The sequence below is a fragment of the Platalea leucorodia genome, assembly GCF_965183815.1.
Source record: "Platalea leucorodia genome assembly, chromosome: 9".
Classification (NCBI taxonomy): domain Eukaryota; kingdom Metazoa; phylum Chordata; class Aves; order Pelecaniformes; family Threskiornithidae; genus Platalea; species Platalea leucorodia.
Window position 1 is genome coordinate 2,954,769 of NC_138831.1, and position 22,352 is coordinate 2,977,120.

The 22,352-nt window shown below is 42.6% G+C and overlaps 1 protein-coding gene across 1 annotated transcript in view; it reads right to left on the bottom strand.

Annotated features, from left to right (window-relative positions):
- Positions 1-22,107, bottom strand: part of KBTBD12 (kelch repeat and BTB domain containing 12) — a gene marked incomplete at both ends in the record, with an annotated part of 29,888 nt that extends 7,781 nt beyond the window's left edge. Inside the window, 4 exons of the mRNA XM_082322451.1 lie at positions 4,333-4,530; positions 16,387-16,537; positions 19,820-20,090; positions 21,038-22,107. Coding sequence (XP_082178577.1) covers positions 4,333-4,530; positions 16,387-16,537; positions 19,820-20,090; positions 21,038-22,107 — 1,690 coding nt within the window. The remainder of the gene's footprint in view (positions 1-4,332; positions 4,531-16,386; positions 16,538-19,819; positions 20,091-21,037) is intronic.
- Between the last annotated feature and the right edge of the window lie 245 nt (positions 22,108-22,352).

Below are 22,352 nucleotides of genomic sequence, written 5' to 3' on the forward strand. Positions count from 1 at the left end.
AAGACCTTTTAAGTGATATGTGCTGCTAATAGCAGGCCGGTTAAACGTTTTATTATTTGCATTGAGGTTGTTGTACCTTTACTTTGCACATCAGCTGATGTCACATGGGTATACAGTAAAGACGGCATGCAAATTAAAATCATCAAGTTAAATAAATTCAAATCCAGAGCTGATTTTTTAATTCAAACCTGTGAGACAGGCAGTTGAACCAACATCCATAATCTGAAACTAAAGCTACAACCCCCAGAAACAGGCTACGAGATCTGTATTTGTGCAGCAGCAATGCAAAGCCAACAAACATGTGCCTCCGCAAGCTGGCGGCGACAGCAGATGACACAGTCCCAGCAAACAGGCACACACCCTTGCCTTCATTATTTTCACCAGAAAAAAATATTTATAATACTCAGAAGCAGTCGAAAAGAAAGGGAACCCAATCTGGCAGGCATTTTATCAGCGTGTAATGCTGCATACCTGAAGGGCTGCTTACCACCTCCTTCGGTGAGGCACGCTAACGAGGCTGCGTCTGCCACGCACGGGCTAGCATTAGGAGCTGTCAGCCTGTGCAGGTGGCAGGCTTTAGTTCTACGTGAAGGCAAAGGAAAGAAAACATGTCAACAAGAACATTGTACAGTCAGGCTGCAAAGGCTGCTTTAAAATCCGTAGTTACAGCAGTAAAGGCGGCAACATATTTTAACAATTAGTAGAAAGCTGGCTGGCTACTGCGCGTTGAGTCCTTCGGAGTATTCGTGCTACGGCTGATGTCTTCACTCTGTGCAGAACTATAAACTAATGGACAAAACCAACCATTTTAAACATTTCTGAGTGTCTTGATGAACGCTATAACGTTGCTGACAAACGACAGGCAACATTCATGACACTAGGCTCCATGAGCTGGAGCTGAGTGTCAGAGACAAGCAGATTAATGGCTCCTATTTGCCATAATAGTTTTAGCAGAAAATGAGCTGATTTGTATAAACTGCTGGCTAACAGATGAAGTTTTGTAAGTCTCACCAAGGAGGAAACAAACTCAAAACAAGCAAAAGTGTTTTTTTTGGGTACTTATCATGATCATAAGAACATAAAATATTTGTCAGCTAGTGATACAACACAGAGGTCTCCGAGTGGTTGGTACTCTAACCGTAGACATCAAGCTCCTGATGTCTTTGCCTTAGGTAAGCCAGGTCAGAATCCCTCATATCGTGATCAAAACATGGAGCATTGAAAGACCAGAGAGATCCTTGGGGTTCTGAATTGCCTTCTGGTCTTTCAGAGCAGATTTAAAGGACCTGAATCTCCCTCTGGAAGTATCTGTGCTTCTCCGTATGCTGCAGGGAGCCTGAGGTCACAAACGTCTCAGTGTAGGCACTCCAGGTAAGTGTCTAAGCTTCAGCTGAATTACTCCCCTTTCATGGCCAGGCCTTGAGAAAGCTTCTAACTTGAGGAAACCTCAGCAGGGGAAGTCTTACAAGCTGTGTTTGCCAACACAGCTCAACATGGACACACTTTGGAGTCCAGTCATCCCTCAGAGAGACTGTGCTCTGTGTTGTTCAACCTCTACTCTCGGCTGGCCAAGCTGACTTCCCTCTGGAGACTCTAAGGAGCTGTAATTTCTCTTCCTCTGCCCCCAGGTATGCTGTTAGGGCTGCACCACTTGTCCTCCTTCAAGCAGACAAAGATTTGTGAGGGGCAATATATATATGGGATGGGAATCCTGCCATCGCAAAACTTCGGGTGTCATATGGGACTCAGAAGCTATGATAGATGGGCAGTACTTATCTTTTCTCCAAATTTAAGGCCCTTTGAGCAGTTGACAGCTGTTTTTCAGCTTTGTGTTTGTGTACAGCATCTCTGGTCTCTAATTATCCATTTAGGTCAATACCCGTGCAGAAAGGCATACGGAGCATGGCACATACATGAGTGAAATTAAGATGCAACAACATCCTTAGCAGGCCAACTTGCTGGATCAAGAGTGGGTTTAAGCAAATGCAAAGACAAGCTGAGACTGGGGAGTTAAGGACAGATCTATAGTATATAGGGAGCTGGTTGCAGCCCCTGGTATACATTGGCTAAGACTTTCCATTGCAGCAGTGCTTTTGGCTTATTTTCTTTTTTTTGAGAAGCACTCATTCTTGAATGTTGACAGCAGCCCTTTAGTGTTCAGCAGGCGGAAAACCCAGAGACTACAGCTGTGCCTCCAGCTTGTTCCAAAAACTCCACTTGGTTGAAACTAAATTACAATGTTTTGTAAAATTGGAATATCCTCTCTTGGTTGCATCCCTCACAAAAATCAAAGTGGCATGCCAAGAAACCCAAAAGACTAAAACCAAACAAGCGCACTCTAAAATAACCCTAGCTGCTGCTAAAGCAGCAGCAGCAGCACATGCTGTTCTGTGAATATCTTGAAGCTGCTGAGCAGCTGTAATTGTGGAAGAGCAGAGTCAAGCCACCCTCTCCAAGTTCCCATATGACACTAATAACCCTCGCTCCCCCCTCCACCCCAAAGAGCAGATCAGCCAAGAGCTCCTTCCAGCATGCAGAGGAGACGGGGCCAGGGAAAGAGGCCAGCTAGATAACCTCTTCAGGTTCAGCGTATGGACACCACCCATCTTTTTCTTGATGATGGTAGCTGGAAGTTGTTATTGTTATGAAGATTTAGAAAGCTCTTTTCCTTTAATAGCTTGAAAGTCATATTAAGAAGCCCGTCTTTAATGCACAGCTTCCTCTCAACTCCTCAGACATTTGGATACATCTGATTTACAACTGAGAGTGAGAATCTTATTTTGGCTCCCTTGTTAATAGACATCATAACAACGTCTAACAACACAATCACATACTATTTCTTCGCTGGTATACAAAATGCACGCATAGGGGGTCAGAATGCAGGTTGCACAGGTAACTACAAAACCAGCATTTTCTAACTCTGCCTTCTTGTTTTCCAATCTAAATAATGCTTTTAGTGCAGGGGAGTTCTATACGTAATTATACAGATTGCAATAGTGAAGTCAGGAATCAGGACCCCATTGAGCTGGCATTATACAACCATACAAAAGATGGCCGTCTTGAAATCCACAGGGGGACCTGCAACTGCTCCCGGTACTACCACTCTTTATACACGACTCAGCGACAGAACGTGGTGGTATTGTACAGAGAATGTTTTTATGGCTCTGAAGCTACCTTATTCAGAAAATCTCATGCTAATCTGTTAGTCATCTTGAATGAAATTGCTTCATTTGGCAGTGCAAGCGATCAGCCTTTTGAGATTTGTACCCACTAACTTTAGGCTTTTTCCTAATACCGAGAAAATATGATGGCACAGTGTTTGCTATGGAAACACAGTGATGTATCATAACCATAATTGCTCTGAGGTCACAGAACTTCCATCAGAGATGACAGGAGAACATGCCTGCTAGAGAGCTGCCATACAATTGTTTTCAGGAAGCAGCTTCCTCAAACAGTAGCAAATGAAGGGGAGCTGTGAACTAGCCCATGAAAATCATCATTCTAAAATAACAGCAGCTTTACGTTCAGAGTTTGTTATACAAGTAAAAGCCGATGCAACTGGAGTCAGTGTAATGTGAAGGACACATCACCCAGCGATGCCACGTGGCCATTCCTGGGCAACAGTCAGCCTGACATGACATTTGTTTTTTAGCAGCGGATAATGTATTACTGCTTTCTCCTAGAAAGGAAATTGGGGTAGCAGCTCCTGTGTAGCAGGAGAGTTTAAGTGTGCATGTTTTGAGAGACTCTTTGCATTTATCATGAAAAAAAAAAATAATGGTTAGCAGTACTGGAGATTTAGATAGAGCCAAGCACAGTTGGGAGGATGAAGACTTGAAAGGAGGAAGGGGGCCACGGGGCTAGGATTATTTGAAATCACCAGATCCGGAATTTTAGTCTCTTTGTACCTCATTAAACACACAAGCTTTTTCAACACTGATTATGAAAGGCATGTAAGTAAATAGGCAGAGCCAGATAGCTTGGCTAAGGACACATGGATAGTGCCTTAATCTTCAACAAATATGTCCAAATTCTTTAATGTCCATAACACACTAAGCCCCTGATCTCAGTAGCTCTGGATGTAGATATGGACAGGTTTAGCACAGATCAGAAATATCCTTATTTTTTCATGTTTTGTTAAGAAAAAAGGCAAAGGACAAACAGAACACAATTCATATTGACATTAGGAGCTGCCGGTCCAAAGGGCTGAATCAGCTCTCTCGTTCCAGGGCATGCCAGTGCCACCTGATAGGGCTGGTTGGTCATCAGGTCAGTCTGTGTCCCCTGACACTGATTTCAACTGTGTAAAGAATATCAGACTCATTTTAGTACCTGCTCCGCGAAATCCTCCACAGAGGTACAGCTTCCCTTCCACGGAGCCTGCGCTGGTAGAGTTTGTTCGTAAGGAGAGGAGGGGAGAAGGCATAGCAGGTCCATCCCTCCAGAAGTCTCCATCAGGGTTATAAATCTCCACTGCGTCAAGACATTTCCGTGTCTGTCCCCTGTCACGACCAAGGCACCCAATTCCTCCTGCAAAAGATCCGTAGGTTAAATGCAGCAGTCCCAGGTTCTGCTGAAAAATACATTGCTGGCTGCATCATTTTTTGTTTACATGTCCTCATCTCCCTCCCTTTCTTTTCCCTTTCACAGCTCCAGAAAGCTGTTAGATAGTAAACTCAGAGCAGAGGCTACCGCGTTATCTACAGACATTGAAGCGAGATCCTTTCTGAAGTCTTGTATCAAAGGAAGGAGAAGCGGCATGTCTTCAAAATGCAAAGGTATTTTGTCTTGTTTTCTGCCTGTGTAGTAGAAATTGTCATAAATACTTGTTCTGTGTGCTGGACAAATTGCTTTATTATTAAGTGGCAATGGATCAAAAGTTATTCTCCAATTGCTGTTAGTGGATTTGACCCTCACACTTGTTCATCAACGATCAGTTGGATTTCTTTTGGTATCTTTTCCAATAAAAGAAAAAGATTACACCCATTTCTTAAGGGAAATCAACTTCCAGAAACAAACCCATCTGATACGCAGGAACGCCAGTTGAGTTAGTTGTGCCAAGCCCTACTGTCGAAGGGTTAATTAGGATGCCTGAAGTTGGTGTGCAGGATTGAAACGGATCCTGGTTTTCATTTGCTGGGACATACCGCAGCAGGCTGCAGACACACCTGAAATCTCAGTGTACCCTGCAAACACTGTACACTGCCATCACGGTGTAAACACTGCCTTTCCAAATCCTTTCCAGTGATCAAACCCAGATTTTGAATTCGCAGCCTTTGGTTCTCGAGAATTAATATGCTGATGTGCCCTCGCAGATTTTCCATAGGTGCCAATGGACACAGTACCCTGTAATGAGCACTGATGGCATGCTGAAGCAGTTCGTTTGTGCATGTGTGTGTATGTGACCACTTTTAAATATAAAACGACTGCGATATGCAAGGAATTTCCACCTGAAGGCTAGCTTTCCAGATACGTGTGTAGGACTGCTCAATTGTGTGAATCCAAAATGCCATTGTATGGCATTTATGCCCTTGCATAGGCAAAGGGAAAGGACTGCAAGTATAACCCACGCAAGGTTGGTGAGGCTGCTTTTATAATATATTGCCCCTAGTGCTGTTAAGCTGGTCTGTCAGAGAAATGAGCCCCTGGTGCTCAAAGTTTTATTTGTATATGGTTTTCCATCTACCTCTTAATATGGACTGTGTTACTTTTTCAACCTTTTGTGCATTCTCCAAAGGCATTTGCAAGAGGCAGTGACATGTCAGTGGGGACTGTAATGCTTCACATTTGCTACCACTGTATTCTTAATCTGGATTTGAGAGTCAGGTAAAGACAAGACCGGTTATGCCTGTATCAGAGCAGCAAAATTAGAACCAAATTCAGTGTCCGTTATCATCAGCAGGAAGTTTTCTTCCAGCTGAACTTAGCAGCGTTTGATTCAGTTCAAAATTCACATTTGAAAACCTCACTGGGTTTGGTTTTCAGTTCCTTTGCCATGCACAGCAAATCTTTCCTTGCCCTAATACCTACCAACAAGGTCCTAGCAGTTTGTATCAGGCTCCCCTCATTGTGTGCTTAAACAAGGCTAGCATCCAAATGCTTTCATTACTAGCTTCACACCCCCAGCTAAGCAGCGTCTGCTCTGACGGGCTCCTCTTCTGAGGCTTGATTCACCTAAGGGAGCTGAGGCAGGGAGTAATTGTGGTCATGGCATTTTGCTAATCATTTCCGTGCCAAAAAGGGACTTGTACGCATCGTCATGCTGAGCCTTTCCCACGATGGAGTCTCATGGAGCTATTCCTTAGGACTATTTGGAAACAAGGATAAGTTTCAGAGTTCAAACATTTACTTATTGTGTTGTTCTTTACTCCAGGAGCATTACCCTCTTCTATGCAGTATTCGCCACTATTCCTTAATGGCTTGTAAGAGAGGTGCCACGCTAAGGACAGGACACTACTCCCCTAAATTTATCAAGAAAAGTTTTAAGGGCTAATCAAACTTTTTAACTGATATGGCTATTTAATAGATAGCTTATCACATAGCCTTTCTGGTTCTATAGCATCCTTTGGTAGAATCACAGAGTACAGCATGCAAGACAATTTGCTACCAGGGTATGTACAGTCTACGGAGCGCAGTGTAATGTAGAAAGAGATACTCAAGCCGGTTTTAACCGGGGATCAATAATATCAAATCTCCCCACAGACTAATTTGATCTGCTCAAAAGACAGCTTTCTGCCAAAGACAGGCTGCTGCTGGTTATCAAGCTAGCTTTTTTTAGAATTAGCCCAGGTGTTACTGTACACCACTGAAGAATATGCACTCGCCCAAAGGAAAAGTCTTCATATGAAGAATGAAAGAGCATCTTGTTCGGTCAGAGGAATGAGTGGTACCAGCTAGGGAACGCGCGCGGCATGCCAGAGTCAAACAACAATAGCTTTGCTGATTGCCTCAATATTTCAAGGGGGGCGGTGGACAAAATGCCCCAGAACTCTTCTAGACGTGTAATTGCTGTTTATTTCTTAGTGTATTTTTATTGCCATTTTCTAAATTGAGTAACTGTAGGGCATGGTAACTTCAGAAAGAAGAGAAATAATCAGATACAAAACTGATACAGCACAGTCAGTGACTTTTTGCAAAAAAATCACAATCATTACCACTTAATGAAGGCATTCAGCTGCCAGTCCAGGGGATTTGCCTCCCAACGTTTTTCCTGTATAGTTATTATACTATAGTTATAGAAAAGTAATCTTTCGTGATCTATTGGAGCATCTTTTCAAAACTTTAAGAGCTACCGCATATTTTCAAGCATTTATGAAACCTTCATTGGATAGTTTAAGCCATTTAAATTTAACTCCCTTTAATCCAGTCATTATCAGACACAGTCTTGAAGGTACAAATATCTCCACAGCCATTTCAGATAAATCCAATTTCATGTTCAATTTACAACAAGGGCAAAGCTAAATTCTCAGCAAATAGAAAGTGAGAAGGAGAAGTCAGAGGGGAGTAAAGTTTAATTTTCAAGCTTAGAAAAATAGTATTCTGAAAAACAAGAAATCAAGAATTTCAATCTCCTCTTCTAAAGCAACGCTAACACTGAAATATTGCTAACAAAGGAATCCGAGGATATTAGCCTCTGCCAGCACTGCTTTGCTGTGTTCCCAGATACCGTAGTTGAGAAATACTCCTGTGAGACAATACTCTTTTTCCTCTACGGAGACTGATGTCTCAGGCCTCTTCCCAAAGAACTGAATACACAAATCAACAAAAAAGGTTCTCAGACTTAAATCAGTTCACATCTGCAACCGAGCGGAGGCATCTCACGTTAACCAGGCTATCCATCATCTACAATACGTATACCAAGCAAGACTTCAAATTGGCAGAAAAAAGAAACTTGCTGTGTCAGGGAACGTGGGCTGCTTTGTGCTCCGTCACTCACGACTCCAGATCATCCTGTCCCACTGCCTCCTTCATTCAGAGTTATGAAACCATTACGAGTGCAAGTGGAGACACATGGAATTACAGTTAAGACCATGAAGATTGTCTTTATTTCGTGTTCTCTGAGTAGAGCAGCTGAACAACTGAGTTCATGCTCTGCTCCTACAGGAGCCTCTACATAAAATGGAGGTAACCCTAAAAAGGCTAAGGGAGAGTGCAGTAAAGGGGGCAGATGGTTGTGGGTCATCTGGGGGAGACTCTTGTGCCAAGTGACCCGCCAGCAGCGCGTGGATCTGTACTTGCCATTGTACCTTAAAGCACGCAGAACTACAGCTGGGGTCATTAAAACACACATGCTGTGGCCACGGCCTCCCGGGAGTCCCAACAGGTATGCAGGAGGGCAGCAATTGCTATTCCCATGCCCACGGACTGGAACGGATGCAGGGGAGGGTCCTTCATTAACCCACACTCACCTATCTCATCACGAACAGAGTGGGTGAATTCAACACCACCTGGTTTAGTCCTCTGCATAAAGCACAGTTATATGTCCTTTATGCAGGGGGAGATGGATTTCTCACTGGGAGTTTTGAACATTTCTGTCATTTTCACATTCATCACACAAGAGGATTTAATCCCAGAACCCAGTCTTTCTCCCACCCCCCTTACAAATACACCCTTCCAACACATTAGGCTTTTTACATTATGTGCTTTCCCTAGGAGATATTTCAGATACCACTGAAGATCTAAAAAAAGCCAGTGAAGCCACCTTTGTGTTCTCAAACCCATTAATGCTTGAGAGCTTTCCATATCACGCTTGGATGATTCTGCAATCAAACATACTTTTCAAGGGCACTCTGTAGGCAGTGGTTCTAATGGACTTTAAATTTAACATGAAGCTCCATTAGTAAAATAAATATATAAATAAAATACATGATCTTTATTAAGAAATGAGGATAGAGAAGACAAGCCTTTGATGCACAGAAGGCAAAGCAGGGTAGGTGATGTGATTAGCACGTCTTCAGAATGTCAACGAGGTAGGGTTCCGTGCCTTGCTATACCCACACGCTGCTCGTAGCCGGCTGAAGGCAAAGCACACTGCTTTGGCTGAGGTCAGCTGCCTCCCTCTTACCCCCCGCTCATCTGAGAAGCCGGAATGCAATCTGAGTCACGTCAGTTCCAATAATAGCACACCCTTCCAGCACTTGAGGGGGAACGTCTGTAACGGCAGCGAAGTGGCAAAGCATCACTAGTAATAATTAGTTCGGCATGTGCAAAGGAAATAAGTGCCTTAGATATATCTGTATGTTTCTATAGGAGCGAGGCTGACATGCAGTTGAGTTTCAAGAGGCAGGGAACATTCCTACCTACACGCACCCAGTGACTTCACCCATGTCACTGGTACTTGCAAAAGCAGGCACTGGTGCAGAGCAGTTGCACTTCCAAGTCTCATCCACACCAAGCTCTTATGCAGCTACGTTTGCCAGGCAGCTGAGTCCAACGTGGACAATTTTTTTCACCCAGGATAGCCACCCAGATCCAAGTCTAGATTGCTCATTGCACAGATGGGATAGCTGACCAAAATGACACCTACAAGGTGGTTGGTGGCCCAGATAGGACTGAAAAGAGCTTATGTACTCCATTGAGAGTGGCAGGGTGATGGGGACCTCTGAATACCAGACTTCATACCATTTAATTTGCTACCCCCACTAACAGGCACCTGAAATTAGATATGAAGTACAGTCTCTCAGCCAGGGCAGTATATCAGGGAGCAACAAGAGCAGAGCTGCTTCCAAAGGGAAGGTGACCCAGGCAATGAGCTCACCATCGGGGCGCAGCTCCGCAGGACCAGAGGCGGGTGATTGCAGAAGGTCCTCCCAGCAGTTGTCGGGCAAAGGCAAGGTGACAAGAAGAGGCTAACCCCCAGGCCTGTGTTTAAATAACCTATGGGCAGAGGGTGTGGGTGGAGGCCCCAGGTGATGCTAGTCAGGATGATCAAGATCTATTAGTGCTCTCAGGGCACTGACACTGTAATTCTTTTTCATATAATTAAGTCCTCGGATCTCAATATGGAGCAACATGTATCCTTACTAGCGCCTCTCTGAATTTTTATCAAAGGAACCTGGGAAATGGGTGAAAAAAAAAGGAGTAATTCTCCAACCAGTAAGTGAAATCTAAGCTTTGCCTCCCGTAAAATAATTCACGATTGCATTGATCTCTGGAATGCACAATGGATTTAATAGCGCTAATCTCTTACGTAACGGTTCCCTTCATTACTCTTTAACGGCACTCAAGCTGAGAGTCTCAGCACTTACGTTGCTCGCTCACTCTCTGCAAAGCAGGGCTGCATAGCTGGTTTCTCAGAGAAATGAGGGAGCAATAAAGCTAGCCCTGGCAGGCACTTCCAAAGATGAAACCGAGAAGCACTGTCATTCTTTACTAACACAGAGCAAAGCAGATGAGGTAATGCAGCTTGTAGAAGACATCAGGGCAAAAGATTGATTAGAAGCAGGGCTGAAAAAATAGATTATTTTCTTCCTAAATGCGGTCAACACTTCGGATCCAGCTCCTTCTTTTCTCCTGTAATGCCTTGTTCTCATTTCCTTTGATAATCCTTAAGTGAGTAGAAAGCATTTCTGATCTCACCTCTCAGACCAAATTTTTGCCTTTTTTGTTCCTCCCCGCACACAGGCACTACAGAGGCCGTTGCACAGGTGTAACGGAGCAGAATCAGACCCATAAGCTGCTACTTGTCAGAAGTCCAAAGCATATTTATAAATAGGAATGTTTATTCTAGAAGAAGGTGTTATTCAAATGCACAGTTAATACTCAAGCATGAAAGCTAAAATGTCTCCTTCCAGCCCCTCCTACACACGCTTTCCTTTCCAGAGAGACCCCAAAGTACATATTCAAATAAGTATTTTATGATCGAGACGCTCAATATTTAATTGAACCTCATTTAACTGCTTAAAACTTTTAAAAGAAGCTCTCAGCAAGAACTCAGGGGGAAAAAACCAAGTCGTAAGAGGTGGGATGCCAGGCTAAGGAGGATAAATGAAAATTCTTTGATTCCTAAATCTTTCCTAACAGGATTTCTCATTCAAGTCCTTCTATATGTTCTTATTTATAAAGCAGGAATTATATAACATAAAAGGAACACATGGTTAAAGCTGTCATGGTGATACAACATTTTTTACCAGTGACCTGTATTTCAGAGACGGTAGTTCTACTGAATGTGTTTTAACATAAGCTAATGAATATGGCATTCAAATTTGGATAAATTTTCCTAATTTGTCCGTTGGCTGTAATGAGTTTTCAGAGACTTAGCTGGAATTCTTAGTTTATTTTCTTAAGCAAGAGATTAAAATGCATGACCTTAAATAGAGCCCTCCCATCTGGTTTTCTTCCAAAAGTGTCTCAATTGCCTCTGTCATTAAGAACACAATACTGCTCTTTCTTGGGCTTTCCAACGAATATAGTTATGTTCCTGGGAAAATATGGAGAGAAAGAGCTAAGACCAGTCAAATGGGATGAATAGGAGAAAGGATTTTGAGCCTTAGGAAATGCTGTTCATTTACTTATGAGGATTATGTACACTGTATAAATAGCATAAGAATCTCTAGGAACAACAAACAGACAATTATACTGCAGGATTGCTGATTAAGACACATGGTACAGGTTCCTGAACAATGCTATTACTCAGACCAAAAACTCTAATCTATTTCTCATTTTCCTTCCACCAGTGTGACTCTAGAATAATTCCATTTAAGTCATTAGGGTTTTACACGCTGGAGCTGGCAATTAGGCTGGGAAGAGTTTTTGGACAGTGACTATGTACTCTCTGTTCTGTGCCAAGAGGACTTTTCAGAAATTAACACTTCAAAGGCTAAGCGTCAGATTCTGATCTGGGTTAGAACAAAATGAGTCTGACACAACACAACTGAGATCAGCAGACTACTTACTACAGATTTACACCTACATGGATGAGAGCAAAAATTAGACTTGTATGTCGAAGAATCTGCTACTGCATCTTATTCAAAGCTCGTGCTCCAGCTATGCTTTTCGCTTCATATTTATGATAGAAATTGCATTCACATGTCAGAGACATTAGAGAGGATCAACTTTTAGTGCAGTGATTTTTCATTTATGCTCTAGGATCCTGAATGTGCTGACACCTGTATGAACTGTAGAGGAAGGCAAAGATCCCGCCTGAAAGAGCTGCCAAACTTCCTTCGTTCAAGGCCTTTGTTTTCAAGAGTTGCTTCAAAGAAGTCTCATCTCTCTGCAACACTACTTTATGTATCCAGTTAGAGTTATATATTTCTTTACTTGATGTTTTTATTTCTGGGAAGCGGGGCTTGGTTCTTGTAGCATGCAGAAGATATCTTGCATTTACCTGTTTCCACCTTGCCTCCCTCCCTCTCCTTGCTCTCCCCCCAGTAGCCACCAGTGGATCTTCTTAGATGGGCGCAGAGTGCAGGAAGCCCATGGAGACAGTGCACCACACAAGGAACAAGTATGATAGGAAAAGCGGGTGATGCTTGTGGGAATCCAAGCATTGACATCAAGCATGCTTCTGAATTGCCCCTTCACTGAGTGTCCCGTGAGCGTCCATGGGAGCCTGTTAGATGCTCAAGTTCTGTGCACACACACTTCACCGTGGGGAACCTCCACCTGGAGTGAGAAGGGGTATAAATGGCAATGGTAGAGACTGCACGAAGGTCTCCCTCTCATCCGTAGCGCAAAAGCCTAGTCATTATGCCTGAGCATAGATGTCTCTGAGGTCACTACATGAGGACAACCTACGAGCTGTGATCCTCTTCAGAATGTGTCTTTTTGCACAAATCGCCCTTGACAGCATCTTTCTAGACTCCCACAGTGCCCCACGTTCCCTGTGAAGCAGGGTGATGTCTGAGGGATCCACAGCTTCCAACAGCCTGCAGTGGTTTTACCATCCTCTTGACAGTCGCTGTTCTTTGGTCTGTCAGCATCAACTCTTGTTCCTTCCATTCCCATTCTCTCCTGAACGTCATCCACACGATCACATCGGCCAGATTAAGAGCGCTTTCACTGTCTTCCTTTCAACGCCATGAATTGCCCGTTCACCCTGCCAGGGTTACCATCGCAATAGTTTCCAAAGGAAAACTGTGCCCACCTCGCAGCCCATCAGCCTGAGAACCCACACGGTGACACGAACTTGTCGCCACGAATAAACCGTGGAATCTCGCTTTTCTGTGTGAGGTTTTAATTACAGTTGGCGAGTGTGAGTTTACAGCTGGAGATGAGGCCATGTGTGATATCAGCAGAATAAGATGCCAATATCAGTGACTGTATCACTGTTTCCAAACAGAATTCGTTTGGAAATTGCTTCATCATTTTGAGAGGTCTTGGAAAATGCTTTAGTGTCTTTCACAGACTCTTCAGACCGTGATGGTTAACATACACCAATCACATTGCCTTCTCAATTTTAACAGATAAATCTTCATTTCCACCCATACAGTTAAAGGTGGATTAAAACCAGCATATTCAAAGGTATAATTTGTTGACAAATCATTTTTTGGCTCAGTGTCAGGTCTGTCTTTCAATTAAAAAATTAGCTGTAATATTATTTGATTTCCTAAGGAAACAAGACTCATGCGGTTACCCTCACTACACGTGTGTTCTGTATCTGCGTTGACATTATTTTGTCTGCCTTTCATAGCTTTTGCGGCTGTTGGCCAGTTTCAACCAAATTTTACAGATTTATGGACGTTAAAGTCCTCGCAAGGTTTGTGAAAATAGGCAATCAGGAGTTTGTGGAAACAACTCAGACCTAGGTCAAAATGTCTTCCCCGCGATCGATATTCATGCTACCTGCTGGTAACTCATTTGTGTCTACGCTGGCTGCAGTTACACCTTGAGCGGACGGAGCATCAGAACAGAGGCAGGGTCCGAAACACAGGGGTAAAAATAGCACAATCTTTCTCAAAAATCCGCAGCAGCGTGCGAGCTTATACCTTTGGTATAAATTACAGGCAAGATTGTTCATTACAGTGAAATTACCCCAGATTTACACTGTCGAAACTGAGAACAAACACTGCCTTTATGTGTATTTAGTTACATCTAGTGGCAAGAGGGAAGGGTCGAGTGCCGCAAATTGTTAATCACAGGATTAAGTGCGTTGGTTCCCTTAGGGCTGCTCGAATCAGGGCTGCTCATGGGACGGTGCGTGAACCAACAAAGTGATGGAGACAGAGCAAGAGCTTGTTCTGGCCCACACGCCGATCCGCTTGTCAACAAAGTTTTTCTCACAAAAAAAATTATTGGTACTGGCTGACATGTAGGAAAGAATTCAAGTCAATGTTCAGCTCCCTGAATACTGCAGCACTGGCAGCTATATATAATAAAATGACGCTTTTTATATTTTTGTTAGCAAAATGCTTGGGAAGGTCTGTGAGACCATGAACTTTCCTCAATGCCATTTAAACAGGCATTTTTTCAGGTTTAATACTGCACTTTGTGTTCAAACTGTACATTTCGTTACTGTAATCACTCAGATATGCCTCTTTCTTTGTGAGATTTTGAGGGAAGAAAATGGATGCAGTTTTCCTTATTAGCCACTCCTTTTCCCTGTCTCAGCGTCAGGCTTGCTGTGAAGACGACTGTCAATTTGCTTTACCACATGCATCCCAAGGCGGCTCCTTTTTTTTTCTCCTTGACTCCCGTGTCTCATCACAGCATTCGTGGTCCTGATCTCAGAATGCTTCTTACTGAAACGCATGAATACAGCCTTTCTCTTCCCAACTATTACGGCTGCTTCTGCTGCCCCATTACAACATCAGTGTCAGTATAATTAATTATATATATTTAACCTTTTACAAAGGATGGAGTTTCCACATTTTCAAAGCACCTTTGAACCTGGGCAGGCAACACTCTCATTATTTAACAGCACACTGACGTTCTCTATCACTAACCTTTGACAATAATGAAATGATTTTCTGTTTGCAAAACTCTCTTTTCCATACGGGCTTCTTTCACCCTTTCTCCTGGTGGTGACTATGGGCCTGTCTCAAGCCACTTAAGAGAAAGAAGTTTCTCTAAAAGAAGACAAATGCAGCGTTAAAGCCATTTTCCTCTTCTACTTCAAAGACACCTTTCTTAGATACACCTCCTGCCAAACGCTTTCCTTATTACATGCCAGGAGCAAACTCTCCTTTATCCATGGTATATAACAACCCAAACAAAACCAGAACACACCGTATACAGGAGGTGTATTAAGTTGACAAGATCATATTTATTGTGTCCACTTCGATTAGCTTGTAAGCAGGAGTAGTTTGAAGCAGAAGGGATTGAAAGGTCCTGAGGTACTGATGTGATTGCTACCTTCCTCATGTCTGATGCTGCCCATGGGACCCTGGGAGCATGGAAGGGCATGAATAACCCACAGCCCACCTGCGGATTAATTGACTGTATGAAATTTTTTCACCATTTCTTCAAGTACTTTCCAGTTATACACCTGTCTATAATCCTTCTCTGCTTCATTTGATCACCTTTCTGTCTCCTTTTCTCCTTTCAAGATGCCCCTTCAACTTTTCCCCCATATCATTCCCAATGCTCGCAGTGCCTTTCTTCGCCATCTGCCTTTCCCTGCCTTACATCATCATTTTCTCTTCAGAAAAACCCCGTGCTTGCCACCTTCTGAGGTGTTCGGTAGTGTTCAGAAACAGGTGATGTTCTTTCTGTTGGCTTGGACAGAGGTTGGGATGGGGTCACGAAGGATGGTCTTTGGGAAAAGGATCATGTTATGGATGAACCGTAGAACTGGGGATATGGATGGGGATCATTTTGGGACAAGAGATTTTGGGGTAGGAGATTATTGAACTCTTTCACACAAGTCTTAAAACTTTTGGTCAAAATATCGTTTTGAAAGAAAAAATTGAAAAGATTCAATCAAAAAATGACAAAATGAAAGATTTTGATTTTCAAAAAAATGCACTGTGCTGAGGTGGGTGGAAGAGAGTGATCCACTGAATCTTATCAGAACCCACAAATAATGGTGGTTTTGACTGGGAGATCCAAATTCTCTTTTTCCCTATGGCATTCCTTCATGGCGCTGGGGATGTTCCTTAGCTTTTCACTGCTCGCCTGCGAAATGGTGCTAACAAGGCTTCTCTGCCCCCCTTTTAAAATTCACTATTATTTATAGCACACACTGATACTCCAAAGAAAAGTGGTTTAAAAAGCGAAGTATCTTTGTTACATTAATCCAGAACACAAAACATCCACTTAATTTATTCTCCATAAATTAAGGAAGGAAGAAATGACGTGGGGAAAAAATAACTCTAGAAAAATACTATCCATTTAGTCCAACATACTTTGTCCTACGTACATAACAAAGGGTGAGATATTTCACTTCACAGAGGCAAATTGCTGGAAAGAAGAAGAAGTCATGGTACTATCTGTTAAAAATCTTACCCAAGACATAAATCTCGCTGTTGACTACGGCTGTGCTGAAGCGGTATTTGGAGTACTTCATTGGCGCGCCTTCTGTCCATTTGTCTTGGCCCGGGTCGTACCGAAACGTTCTGTTACTTAATCGATCCGGCTCATCGTCAGGCAGATCCATCTGTATGAAATATGACAGCCATATAATAATACAACATTTGGAGCCCTCTGCACATGCCTGCATGCAATTAATCACAGCAGACAGCTGAGCAGATAAATAACATAAATACATCAATTATAGCTGCGAAGTGATTCATACTCACTAGGGTTTAACGGCACCCATGACTTGTGGCTGGGAGCACACTGTAGAAGGCAAATGAATAAGAAGGCATCTATATTCCGCAGCAATAAAGCTGAGGATTTGGGTAATAACAATACATCCATGGGCCCGGCTCTGGCAGAACATACCTCTTTCACAAGGCTGCTGGGAAGTCCTAATGGTAATAGAAGGAAAACCAGTCTATGTGACATTTTTATTTCCTGCTAAAGGCTGAAATCTATTCCCACTGTTACTCGGACCGTGAGTCTCAGGGAGGTACTTAGCTGGCTTTACTCAGGCCTGTATATATACATAACTTATTCTCAAGTCATTTGCGTGTTTATTTAGGCAGCCTAACCAGAGTAGTGTTGTTCAACTGCTGTAACTTCTCCTTCAATAGTTTTCATAATAAGCTCCTAACCCCCCGCTATAGCTTTGCTGCCATAATACTCTTTTTATACTCACTCCTACTCCTCTTGTTCTCTCTAATCTTCTTCCCCTTTCTCTGCCTGTCTAGTGTGATGCAGGGAACTCAGATTATGTTTTCTGGGTACGACAGCCTTGAATATAAGCAGTAGGCTGTGGGGGAAGGATCCTGAAATATTTTGGGATGAAAGGTTTCACGTAGAGAGTGTGAAAAGGAGAGAACTACTTTGCTTACTTGTGATGTTGTTATATGTGTTCTTGCTTTGCTTGTTATTTTTCTTTCCCAAAAGACCTTTCCAACATGGATGTAACGGACAAGACAATAGGAGGCAAACTAGAAAGTAAATATATAGCCCCTTGCTTACCCCCTGTAAGTGCCCAGGGGCATGCTCTTTCTTTGTCGTAAGTGTGAAACACTGATTTATTCACTGAAAGAGGGGCAAGATGTGTATTTTCAACACAGAGTAAGCATATATTTAGGAGCAAGCACCATTTGACATACTGTAAGTTCACATCTTACCTCATTTTTTTGGTAACGTTCACCTCAGAGCGCACAGTTTGCTCTTTATGTACAGAAAGCATAACATCCAGCGACCCTTCTCTCTGTCTCAAGGGTCTGAAAACTTCCTCTCAGGCTCACCAAACGCCTTCTTCCATTTTAAGATCCCCCAGTTACCAAGGCTGGAGTCGCTTGGGTTTTTAACTCTGCTAGCATCAGTGAGTTAGACCAGGGCTGAGCCAGAGCAATGCTGCTGGGAGTGGAGCCCTTGCCCTCCTAAGCTGTCATTTTATGTCCTGGCTTGACTTCGTCTTGTCTTGTTTTGATTGCAAAGCCTGAGTGGGAAGGGAACATGTATTTATCCCTGTCCTGTAATGGCCACATGCATTTACAGCACTCTGTCAATGCTGCGTCGTTAGTGTTTGTTCGGGATTGACGGAACATTCAGTGCTGCTCGAGCATAGGGACAACTCCTGGCTTGATGAACTAATTTGCTTTCACAGTGCAGCTGTAGTAGCCCCACATATACAATCACCGCATCTGACAGGTGAGCGTGGGAGATATATGGCACCAGAAGAACTCAGCACTCCGCAGTGCTGGTCTGAAAGAACTTTTCTGAGAGCTTTAGTTAATTTGTTCTAATCTGTTCAGGTATGCCCTAATCTTACAAAGCTATTAATCAATTACTCTGCTCATCTCAAGCCTATTTATATATGAACTCAGACTCCCCTGTGTTGTTACTGATAGTACTGCTCGGCAGGTATCCACTTCAGGTGTTTTCAAGGTGCCTGTGTTTATTTTAAAACTATTCTTGGCTCAATATTCCCGACTTGTGCTCCTAAGCCACTTTTCCCCCTTACAATCTGTTCTGGAGAACTATTAAGAAAGACAAAGCTGGTTGTCTGACTTCAACATCTATCTTTGCGATATCTTTCAGTTCAAGTTTTTTTTACGGACAGATTGTTTCTGCACTAAGTATATTTTCATATTTTAATTCTTTAAATAGCAAGGTATCCTTGCTCAGTTGTTGCAGTCTCAGAAATACTCTCTGATCTTTCTGTTGTCTCCTTTGGGGACTCCTGCACTCAAAATATCCAAAGAGGTGAAAATCTTGTTTGCTTTTAAATATTTTAAACAGTAATTTATTTCAAGAGAACGCAAACCAATGAGATGTGGTGACAGTCTGAACATATTGCTGTCAGCAATAAGGATTACAGATGCTCTACTTCATTGTCAAGTAAATGTGGGGCTTTATCTTGAATGCTCAAATTTAAACTGCACCGAGCAGTAAATAAGAATGGGCTACGCTCTTAAAAAAGATCTTTCACACTGGGAGCAACTGGAGAGAGCAAGCACGGTTCCTGACATCCATCTTCCTCGTAGCACAGTTCTGTACGTTCCCTGTGCTACTGAATATGGTATCTGCGGCTCTGCTGAAAATTCCCCTTACAACTTTACAGGGCCAAGCAATGCAACTGAAACAAATAAATGGATTGATTAAAGGAATCTGTTTTCCAGAGAATGCTTTGAATTTCATTTAAAATATAATTTAATGAAAATCAAATAAATGAACTTTGGTTAACTAAGAAGGTTTCCTGAGAAATTAAGGTGAACTTTACATTTCAGATATAAATCTGTCCCTGAAATTTACCTGGGTACACGCTTTTTGAAGACAGGGCTCAGTTAAGGGCCTCTGTATGATTTAAATACCATTATTTACTGATACCTGGAAAAATTAAGTGGACAGTATAGAAGGAAAGGAAAGGCTGAAGGTAATCCATTTTTCACAGCCTGTGATGACAAAACAAGTGCCAAATAAGTACGAAATATCATCCTAGTTATTTCAACTCAAGGTTTTTTGAAAAAAAAAAAAAAAAAAAAGGTGGTTAACACTGTAGCTATTTAAATTGGACCCACGTTGACACAGGAGATGTATTTTAAACTCTTGCTCACTGTGCCCATCTCTATGAAAGAACTGCCCTTCCTAAAGTTGGTATTTACAGTGAAGATGGCATAAGATGGATATTATTCCTCTTCCCCCTGTTTGGCTTTCCTACCAAAGATGTTTAATCAGAGGAATGTGAGCAATTTATTCTTCTGTTATCACTGTTATCACTTTCCTATGCAAGCAGCACCATAAAATTACACATCATCTAAACCACGCATAGCTCTGCTTGTTAGTAAGCAAACAAAACAAAACAACTGGCACATTTCTTAACCTGGGGTGTCCAGCCGCCCAGCACGTAGAGCTTATTCTTCACCGTCACCACCATATGGCAGGCTAACGGTACTGGAAGAGGTGCCGTGCTTCTCCAGGTGCCTTGCTCCATGGAGTACTTCTCCACACAGTTTGTGACCAGATACTGATTTTTCACTTTCATTTGCCCTCCTATTACATAGAGATCGTTATGGATGGTGCCCAATGCATAGAGTTCACGGAGCTGAGTGGTGCACAGGCTGTGCCAAAACTGGTTTCCTCGCTGGTGGTATCTGTAGGAAAATCCAAAGTTGTAAATGCCCTCGTTCACTGAGGTCCCACCAGCTTATTTTGAAACGTCACCCCCTTCATCATCAATGTTTATTCAGATGGTGGTAGGATGACAAGAGCAGCTTTCTCCTTCACTGAAAAGTTATAAAATTGAGCCCAATGTTTGCAAGATCAAGCATTTTTAGTATGAGGAATCCTAGGCATCCTTTCAAAGATATTTGACCCTACTTAAGGTAAGAAGTCCCTTATTTCTGCATGTGCGGCTCAATTGCAGCTTCCACTGAAGTTAGTGGGAAGAGCAAGAGCTCAACACTGCTGAAAATAAGGCTGCTTCATCTGCCTCAGTACGGATTTACTTCCTTAGATTTAGGCACCTGTATTTGAAAATGCTGTCACCTTTTTTTAATTTTGTCTTTAATCCAGAAGATGTCTGGTTTTCTTTAAAATGGGTGCATCTGAAAAAGACATGAGTAAAACCAGAATGAGGGTTTAAAGCTACCAATCATTATCCTTTAATCTCTGAAGTACTCTCATCAACAGAGAAGTCTCTTATCTCTGTCTTACTGGACTGCTCGGTTCATTTGCTTGACTCATTTCCCCCTGCTAATGACCTAGAAAAGAGCATCCTAGGAAAAAGCTGGGATTTGAGTAAGGAGAATATAAACTCCACATACATTGATGTAGGATCTAATCAAGCTCATTTATACAGAGATGCCAGTACGGTAAATCCTCCTTCTTTCGGGAGAAAAGGCATCGGGATTTCATTGCACGTATATAATTCATTGTGCCATAAAGATCAATTGTGACAAATTGATTAGAGTAATCAAAATCTCTGGGAAAACTTTCAAGTAAAGAACCCTTCGTCTAATGGTCTTTTTTTGTCCCCAGAAACATTCTTTGGATTCAAATTTTTTAAATAATTAGGGATTTTCTGACAGAGGGTACACACCTATAAATTTCGATGTTCCTGGTCTTTTGTCTAGCCATTTTGACGGCGCTTGCCTCTCCTGCCACAATAATATCATTATTCTCAGTGACAACACCAGTGCAAACACATCCTAAGCCCTCTCCATACTTTGGAGAAGAAATGAAGTAAGTCTTCTGTGTCGCAGGAGCGTAACAAAAACTGGCATCTGCATAGCTACCGTGTCTTGACCTAATGCCGAGAGAATTGTTGCCGATGCAGAGTAGGAGATCGGTAGTCTCCATGCCGTATCGCAGGCTGAGAGAAGGGTGGCGGGATAGCTTGATGGTTTTCAGTGCTTCCTCAAACATATCATTGCATTCTGAATTGCACAGGATCATCGTGTTCCTTTTCTGGGCTTCCATGAGAAAGGAAGGGCTGACAAGTACCAGTCTCACTTGCTTCAGGAGCTCAGTAAGGTGCTCTACACGTGACTTTCTGCTGTGCTTGACCCATCTAATGACGAGGTCCAGAATGGTCTCCTCTCTGGAAATATTCAGATCATCTGATTTTATGAGAGTCAACAGCTGCTGGAATTCAATCTCTAATATTTCTTCCTGTAAGCTCACCTCAGCAAAATGCTGATACAAGTATTTCCTCGCTTGATCACACAAATCTTCTGCCCCAATGTGGTTTGCAAAGTAGTAGATGCCCACACAGTTGGAAGCATCCATATGGTCCATCATGTACTTCTGACACATCCTGAAAACATCTTCCATCTGCATGAAATAGGCAGCAAGCGCAACAGTCTGCACATTCTGGTTAGTGAGGTGCAAATCTGCACTGTACATGTAACTGAGTATTACGGACACGCTCTCTGCGGAGATCTCGTACAGTACCACTTCTCTTTGCGTGCACTCAACCAAGCCACAGGTAAACATGGCCTTGAAATAGGGACTGAAGGCAGCCAGCACCACCTTATGGCAGGGGAATTTCTCACCTTCTGCAACTAGCACAACATCGATTATCTCTGTTGATTCTTTCATTCTCTTTACTTGTTCCAGTAAAGTCAAGCTATGGCGCTGCCTTCTTTTCTCCTCAGCCTTGTGATCCATGGTTGATCTCCAAACTTCGTGTTTTTAAATCTCCTCAGAATTCAAGATCTTCATCAGGAATGTTTCTAGAGGTAGAAGCATAACTTTGTCCAGTAAGAACAAATTATTGGGCAAATGAATATTGCTGTTAATAGCTAAAGCTAGTCATTCTATAGGGTGTGATATAATGCATAAAAAGTATGTAAAATTATGGTGAGGTCTCAGGCTCAAGGTCTCCAAGACACAAAAAAAATAAAATTGACACT